Source organism: Lolium perenne, chromosome 7, assembly GCF_019359855.2.
Source record: "Lolium perenne isolate Kyuss_39 chromosome 7, Kyuss_2.0, whole genome shotgun sequence".
NCBI classification, from domain to species: domain Eukaryota; kingdom Viridiplantae; phylum Streptophyta; class Magnoliopsida; order Poales; family Poaceae; genus Lolium; species Lolium perenne.
Genome location: NC_067250.2, coordinates 300,011,612 through 300,020,288, shown reverse-complemented (window position 1 = coordinate 300,020,288; position 8,677 = coordinate 300,011,612). Strand labels below are relative to the sequence as shown.

Genomic DNA, 8,677 nt, shown 5'->3' with positions numbered 1-8,677 from the left:
CACGATTTCTTCATCCAACGGCACACCGCTTCACCCGAATCTTATATAAACCCTTCTTCAACCTTCGTTCATCCCTCGCTTGCGCCGCTCACCTGTTCCTCTTCGCAAAACTTCCCCGCGCCCAACTCTCTCCAATCTTCCGTACGCACATACATTGCTCTGCCCACCGCCGTTGATGCCACCGCGCACGCGTCCGACTTCCGCCACAAAGACGCCGGAATCCAAGATGGCCGCCGAGGATCTTGAGTGGGAGAGATCCAAAATCTCCAATCAAGACATCAACACGCTGAAGAGGCTCGGCCTCATGACGAAGGAGGACGCCATCCGCTTTCCTAGCGAAGAAAGCTACCCCAAGCCTCCAATGGAGTATCGGGTTAGTTTTGTTGATCACCCGATCCGCGGCCTTTCAACCCCAATCCACGATTTCCTCCGCGGCCTTCTTTTGGTTTATGGGATTCAACTGCACCAGTTGACTCCCAATTCCATCCTTCACATTTCTATTTTTATCACACTTTGCGAATGCTTCCTTGGAATCACTCCCAATTGGGCTCGTGGAAGCGCATTTTCCGCCTCCGCCGTAATGGCTCCCACAACGTCACTTATAACATAGGTGGCGTTGTTATCTGTGTTCGGACTGATGTCGATTATTTCGACGTCAAGTTTCCTGATTCTGTCCAAGGATGGCGCAAAAAGTGGCTCTACATCCACGAAGAAAGTGCCAATTCTGTGGAGCACAACATAGTTCCTTTCGACGGAAGTGCCGGGATTCAGCGTCGCCGTTCTGGGATGCCGAAGCTTACGAAGAAGAGAAAAAGCGACAGAGGCGCTCATGGCTCGTATCCGTCATCTTCAAAACACTCGAGGCAAAGAGCTATCTGGTGTTCAAATTACTGCCTACTTCCTTAGGATTAGAGTGCAGCCTCTTCAGGCTCGCAAAAATCCCCTTTGGACGTATTCTGGTGAAAATGACGCCAACAGAATCTCCAGTGATCTTTCTGTAAAGGACTTGGAAAAATTGGTTCGAAGAATTTCTCGATTAGGCAAGAAGGATCCTATTCCCTCCTCCCCGTCGAGTGGAACCATACAGTGCTTCCAATCCTCTTCCCGAGGTATTTTGTCTTCTCGAAGTTTTATCTTGTTTTGAACTGTTCCTCGTATCTTATTTGCAGTGGTATCTCACTTATTCTCTTTTGTCACTATTTCTTTGTAGAATCATCCTACTATGGCTTCCCTTCCTCCTCTTCCTGAGGATGGAGAGGTCGAAGAAAGAGCCGTTGTCGATGATGTCAACCAGGAGACCCCCTCTTTTGTGAATGAACCCGCAGATTCTCGAAAATCTGCGGGATCTACTGAGAAGGATGCTGCCTCTGAAGATACAACATCAGCGCAATCTCCTCCTCCTGCTGTTTCTCCGAAGAACAAAAGGAAAAGGAGCAATGCCGAAGATTCCGGGACCTCGAAACCCGAAGAAACTGCTCCTGCACCTCGAAAAGCAGCTTATGATCCATACATCGAGAGTATCATCAGCTCGTAGGTTCCTTGCTCTTTTCCTTTTTTATTTGAAGAATTTTATTTTGCCTTGCTTTTATGCTGCCACTACTTTGTCACAGTGATGATGAAGAAACACCAACTTTAGATGTGGCTGCTCGAACGAGCACGTCACATACTTTAGTTATTTCAGAAAAACCAGTTGAAGGGGAGGAATCGTCGCCTCCTCAACAAAATGTTGATACATCTACTCCTTCGAGCCCCCGTGCCCCTTCACCAAAAAGGGCACGGGTTGAAAAGATTGTTGATCCTGCCCCTCAGTTGGGCAGTTCGTCGCCCCCGCTCCTAGATGATGTAAGTTTGTCGACATCTATATTTTCTTTATTTTGTTTCTTCACATCTTTTTTTTTTTTTTTTTATGCCGATGTTTCTCTTACTGTGTTCACGTTGAACAGCCTATGATCAAGGATCTTCTCCGCATCGGTTCCCAATTTATTGGGTACCGTGAATATGCTAATAGAGCCGAAGGTAACAACTTTCATACTTGTCGTTTTTCCTTAATTTGTCACTCCTGTTACTTGCCGCGATTTTTTGATCTTTCTTCTCTCTTTTTTCCATATCTCGACAGAGAAACTTGCAGAGGCTAACGAACGCGCCGACGCACTGGCTCAAAAACTTGAGCAAAGTGAGGCGGCTCGCAAGAAAGCCGAACTCGCTGCTAGCAAAGCCAAGGTCGAAGCTGATGAAGCTAAGGCGAAAGCTGCTGGTGTCGAGGAACTGCAGAAGAAACTTGAGGATGCGACAGCTGCCTTGGATGAGCACAAAGCTGCACAAGCTTCTCGTGACGAAGGAATCCTCAAGCGTTTGAAGTCGCAAAGTCGACGTACTCTGAGTAATATTATCAATCCCTTTTATTTTACTGCACTTCCTGTTTCTTGGTTGTTGACTGATGTTTTGTCTCGTGTGGCAGCCCAAACAAACCAGGATTTTGATCTGGATAATCCTGTCAACGATCCTCTCCTTGACGCACTTTCTCTTCTGGAGTTTCACGGGCGCGAAATTCGTGAAGGCGTGGCAAATGCTAATGCAGGATTGTCAGCGTTGTTCCCTTATTTCTTCCCGAAGAAAGAAGAACCCGCAACTTTCCTTAACCTCGCCAAGATGTTTAATGCTTCGGAAGACCTGGGATTGAAGATGCGTCAGGAGAATATGAAGGTTGCTGTCGAGAGTACTGTTGCCCTGGTTGCTGACAGCCAACAGACGCTTGATTGGATGAAGGTTGGCGACACCAGTCAGATAGAGCAGTCAAGATGGAGGTCGCTGATCAAGGCGGCCAAGCCCAACACGAAGAAGATCTTGGCGTATCTGGGGATCAAGCCAGCTTCAACTCCTAGCTCCTCGAGGCCGGAGGTCTAGTTGCATGCCTCTGTTTTTCTTTCTGTTTCTTTTGCTTCTGTCGCCAAAGTAGTCATTTGGCGACACGTACTTTCTTAACTCCACTGTAATGCCCTTGTAATTATTCCAAGAGATTAATGAAGACTTCTATCTTTGCTTGTTATTTGATGTTGTCTTGTTTATTTTTCAGTTGATATTTGATAACTATACTCCATCTTCTGCTCCTTCCAATGTTTCGCCTTCTTCTTCCCGCGCGAGGAAAGCTTTTGGTGATACCGCTCCTGTCGACGATACCTTGTCGCAAGAACTGGATGAACTTCGGCAACAACTTCAGTATGCGAAGAAGCAAACACTTGTGATGATGGAGCAATCTCGTAAGTCATCTGAAGCCGAAAAAATTGCTCTTCAACAAGCTCGCGAGGCCGTAGCTGCTAAGGAAATTGCTGCTTCCGAGGCTGAAAAGGCGACTATTCGAGAAAATTTCATGCTCGAATTAATGAATGAAGCCAGTGCAGATATGTCGGGTATGCCTGTTTCATCCGCTGATATCCTTTATCTGCATACTATTGTTTCTTTGAAGGTTTCCGCTTTTTTGTTTTGATAGGTGCCTTTACTGATGCTGCCGAGGAAGAAAGGGTGAATGCTAGGACAACCCTCCTTGTTAATCTCTCCTTGGACCATGGTTCTTTGTTTTGGGCTACCCCGGAAAGGACCCGCCAAATTGTCAGATTTCAAGATCGCGCCTCTCAAACTCGCGATTTCCTCGACTTCTGTACCAAGACCTTGTCCATGGTTTACAACTCCATGTTTCCTCGCAACGTCCAACCAAAAACTCTTCCTGAATTGATGGAAAGGTTCAAGGATGCTCGCAGTATCCATGATTTTGTCAAAGCTCAACTAGTAGCTGGCGCCAGATTTGCTCTTATCATGCTCCAAATCTGCCACTCGAAGCTTGACCTTACCCAGGTTGTCGAGAAGGTTCACCAAAAAGTAAAACGGCGGAGAGTTGGTGTTGACAGGATTAACACGAAGGTTACGCCTATAGCCGAAGAAATGATTGAGGACCTACTTCGGATGGATGCCGACTTTTTGCCGATGGCCATTATGCCGATTTTCTTGGTGCTGCTCCTGAGGAAAACAGGGTTACTCTTGATGACATATTGAATCAAGACTAGTTAGTTTCTTCTTGTAGATATTTCTTCTTTGTAATCCATGACTATATTGTAAAGCGATCATTATATTTCTCTGTTTGTTTAGCCCCCGAGTGTTTCGGTGACTCTTTACTATATTTGTATACTTGCGAGGTTTTGAACCAGGGCATTTATATATTTAAGGCGAATATGAGCCCCCTAAGCTTTTTATTGAGCACTATTTTGTATTTTTGTTGACTCACGAGGTATTTGAATACCAAGGCAAGTTTTTCCTTTTGTCGATGAACTATATTGAAATTCGTCGGAGCGAAGACTTTGGTCATGTCGATAAAGAAGAAAAGTTATATTGTCACTATCTTTATTATATTGCAGCACCGCGAGCCCGCCTCATTAAAAACCTTCTCCGGCCCCACTCGGTGCCCCGAAAAAGGAAAAGAGTGCGTCTGAAAACTCGCGGGCGTTTCAGTACATTGAAGCTTTACAAAGACTATATTTTGATTCTAGGCGTAAAAACGCCTAAGTTGCGCCACGTTCCAGGGGTTTGGCTCCTCCACCCCTGTCTTCTTGTCCTTTATTCTGTATGCTCCTCCTCCAATTACTTCCGTGACAATGTAAGGGCCAAGCCATGGTGACTCGAGTTTTTCATGACTTTTTTGCGTGAGCCGAAGAACTAGGTCCCCCACCTGAAAAGATCTTGGCCGCAAACGTCGACTGTGGTAATTCTTCAAGTCCTGTTGATATTTGGTTACCCGAGATAATACTTCATCTCGAGCTTCATCAAGTGCGTCGACGTCGTCTTCTAGCACTCTTCTCGACGTTTCTTCATCATATTCAGCGACACGTGGAGAGTTGTGCTCTATCTCGATTGGTAGTACTGCCTCTGCTCCATGAACCAGGAAAAACGGAGTTTCCTGCGTTGCTGTGTTTGGTGTTGTTCGGATGCTCCACAACACGCTTGGTAGTTCTTCTGGCCAGGTATGTCGAGCTTTTTCCAGTGGTCCTAACAAGCGCTTCTTGATACCATTGCAGATGATGCCATTGGCTTTCTCGACTTGCCCATTGGTTTGAGGGTGTGCAACTGACGCAAAGTTCAGCTTAATACCCACCTCTTCGCAATAATTTTTGAATTCATGGGATGTGAAGTTGCTGCCGTTGTCTGTGACGATGCTGTGGGGCACTCCAAATCTGAAGACGAGGCCTTTTACAAATTTTACTGCGGATGCTCCATCTGGTGAATTTATCGGCTTCGCTTCTATCCACTTTGTAAACTTATCGACAGCTACTAGCATGTACTCCTTTCCTCCTGGCCAGGATTTGTGTAACTTACCCACCATATCAAGTCCCCATTGAGCAAAGGGCCAAGACAATGGTATTGGTGCTAGCTCTGCTGCTGGAGAGTGAGGTTTTGCGGCGAACCTTTGACATGCGTCGCAAGTTCTTACTATGTCCTTGGCGTCCTCGATTGCTGTCAACCAGTAGAATCCTGCCCGAAAAACCTTGGCTGCGATAGCTCGACTACTTGCGTGGTGGCCACATATTCCTTCGTGTACATCCTTCAGGATTATTCTTCCTTCTTCGGGTGTAACGCACCTTTGCAAAACGCCTGAAATACTTCGCTTATACAATTCTCCCTTGACCACCGTAAAAGCTTTGGAGCGTCGAATTACTCGCCTTGCTTCAACTGGATCATCGGGTATTTCTTTCCTCATGATGTATGATATGTACGGCTGCATCCACGGTATCTGTATCACCATGACCAAGTCCTGATCCTCTTCTTCGTCCTCTTGCTTTTCCTTGGCAGCTCCCGAGGGTTTCTTCTCCTTCTTTTTTGACTTTGTTGGCTTAGTGGATCTCTCTGTTATCTCTTCCCAGAATACACCTGCGGGGACTGGAAGGCACTGTGACCCGATGTTTGCGAGAACGTCGGCTTCGTCGTTGCTCAACCTGCTAATATGATTTACTTCGCATCCATCGAATAACTTCTCAAGCTCGTTGTACACCTCCTTGTATGCCATCATGCTATCATTGATTGCATCACATTGGTTCATAACTTGCTGAGCCACCAACTGTGAGTCGCCAAAGATTTTTAATCGAGTTGCTCCGCAGGCTTTTGCCATCTTCATCCCGTGTATGAGAGCCTCATATTCTGCTTCATTGTTAGATGCGTTAAGGAACGTCATCCGGAGGATGTACTTCAATTTGTCGCCTTCAGGTGATATGAGTACTACTCCTGCGCCAGCTCCTTCTAGTCTCTTGGACCCATCAAAGTTCATGGTCCAAGTTCTCGATAAATCTGGAGGTCCTGTATTTTGCAACTCCATCCATTCTGCGATGAAGTCTGGCAGTATTTGCGACTTTATTGCTTTTCTTTTTTCATACGTGATGTCCCGAGGGGAAAGTTCTATTCCCCAAAGGGAGACACGACCCGTAGCTTCGGGTTATTCAAGATATTTGATAAGGGAGCTACATTTACAACTATGATAGGGTGTGACTAAAAATAGTGGCGCAATTTTCGTGCCGTCGTGAACACTCCATATGCTAGTTTTTGGTACCGAGGGTACCTTTGTTTTGAAAGGTGACAAGACGTCGCTCACGCAGGATACGGGCCGCTGCCCTCCAGGGATTGTCCCTTCTTCTTCTCTTTCGACAACTAATACCGTGCTAACCACTTGGGGCGTGGCTGCAATATATAGCAGGAGAGGTTCCTTTTCCTTTGGAGCCACCAGGATTGGTGGTGTCGAGATTTTTCGCTTCAGATCCTCGAAAGCTCTGTCGGCCTCTTCGTTCCACGGGAATTTATCTCCTTGTTTTATCAGCGCATAAAATGGTAACGCTTTTTCTCCTAACCTGGCGACGAACCTGCTCAAAGCTGCGACTCGCCCAGTTAGCTGCTGTATTTCTTTCAACTTTGTTGGCTTTCTCATTGTTACTATGGCTTGTATTTTGTCGGGATTTGCTTCAATCCCTCTTGCCGAAACTAGAAACCCCAGAAGTTCTCCTGCTGGGACGCCAAAAGAACACTTCGTCGGGTTCAGTTTGAGGCAGAATTTGTCGAGGTTGTCAAAAGTTTCTTTGAGATCCTCGATCAATGTTGTCCCCTTTTTGATGTTATGACGACATCATCGATGTATACTTGCACGTTTTTCCCGATCTGTGTTGCTAAACACTTCGCATCATCCTCTCGATATGTTGCTCCCGCATTTTTAGACCAAAGGGCATGGTCTTGTAGCAAAACACGCCGTAAGGTGTAATAAACGCTGTCTTGGCTTCATCATCTTCTTTTAATCTGATCTGGTTATAACCAGAGTATGCATCCAAGAAGGAAAGACGTTCGCAACCTGCCGTGGAGTCGATAATTTGATCGATCCTTGGGAGGGGAAAGTGATCCTTAGGACAATGTTTATTGAGACACGTAAAGTCGACGCACATGCGAAGGACTGTCGTGTTTTTCTTCGGCACCATCACTGGGTTAGCTACCCATGTGGCTTCTGTAGATATTTCTCTGATAAAACCAGCTTCTTCGAGTCGATTTATTTCTGAAAGCATGGCTTTGCGGTTTGGTTCCGAAAAACGCCGCAAAGGTTGTCTGATTGGTTTTGCTGTTGGATCCAAATTTAGGTGGTGCTCGGCAAGTTCCCTGGTACTCCCGGCATGTCAGCTGGACACCATGCAAAGATTTTCCAGTTCTCACGGAGGAACTTGACGAGCGCGCTTTCCTATGCGATATCCATATCGTTTGCGATAGATGTCGTCTTTTTTGGATCTGTCGGGTGAATCTGCACCTCCTTAGAATTTTTCTCTGTGTTGAAAGTTGATTCTTTATTTGCCCTTCCAGCGTCCTGGCAAGACGTCGTAATCAGTCATGCTTTTTGACGCCAAGTACTCGGCTTGCATCCCGAAAGTTTACGCCAACCCGTGAAAATCCTTGTCGCACTTATCGGCTAAGGCAAAGCTTCCCTTCACCGTGATTGGTCCTCTTGGTCCGGCAACCTCCACAACAGGTATGTATAGTGTGGTACTGCCATAAATCTAGCATATGCTGGTCGTCCCAACAGAGCGTGGTATTGTGATGGAAAATCCACGACTTCAAATTCGAGCTTCTCGATTCTATAATTTTCTCGGGTTCCAAATTGAACATCGAGATTGATTTTTCCCAATGGATAACTTGGTTTCTCTGGTGTGATGCCGTGGAATCTTGTGTCTGTTGGTTTCAAATTTGCTAAGGATATGTTCATCTTCCTCAATGTATTCGCATACATGAGGTTCAAGCTGCTGCCGCCGTCTATGAACACTCGAGAGACATCAAATCTGCGATAACCGCCGCGTAATAAGTGCCGATCGCCCTGGTCGAGGAACTTGCTGCGGATGATCCGCTATTGTGAAGCCGATATCTTGTCCTGACCAATTAAGGTACTCAATCGTTGGTGGAGGCATTTTCTCTGCCATAAACACCTGTCGTGAGATTACTTTTTGAGCTCTATTGGACGGCCTTCCCTTCTGAATCATCAACACTGCTCCGTTGGAGTTAGGATCAACATAGGGTGGTGGTGCAGGTGCTGCCGCTATTCTTAGCTGGTGTCGATTGTCCTCTGTAATCGCGGGAGGTGGCGGTAGATGAACCTCGCTCCTAGGCTCCCGAGGGT

General features: G+C 46.3%; 1 protein-coding gene across 1 annotated transcript; it reads left to right on the top strand.

Moving 5' to 3' along the window:
* The first annotated feature begins 1,429 nt into the window (after nucleotides 1–1,429).
* On the top strand, nucleotides 1,430–3,079 carry LOC139833174 (uncharacterized). The gene is made up of 5 exons (XM_071823365.1): nucleotides 1,430–1,530; nucleotides 1,611–1,842; nucleotides 1,944–2,016; nucleotides 2,117–2,380; nucleotides 2,459–3,079. Exons 3-5 carry the CDS (start codon nucleotides 1,947–1,949, stop codon nucleotides 2,902–2,904), a joined length of 780 nt encoding a protein of 259 aa, XP_071679466.1. The 5' UTR covers nucleotides 1,430–1,530; nucleotides 1,611–1,842; nucleotides 1,944–1,946; the 3' UTR covers nucleotides 2,905–3,079.
* Nucleotides 3,080–8,677: the final 5,598 nt, after the last annotated feature.

Bases quoted from the DNA above. Each gene is read 5' to 3' on its own strand.
- LOC139833174 (XM_071823365.1), top strand. From the start codon at position 1,947: ATGATCAAGGATCTTCTCCGCATCGGTTCCCAATTTATTGGGTACCGT. The intron at 2,017-2,116 runs GTAACAACTTTC...ATATCTCGACAG, and splicing joins ATATGCTAATAGAGCCGAAG to AGAAACTTGCAGAGGCTAAC. The intron at 2,381-2,458 runs GTAATATTATCA...CTCGTGTGGCAG, and splicing joins GCAAAGTCGACGTACTCTGA to CCCAAACAAACCAGGATTTT.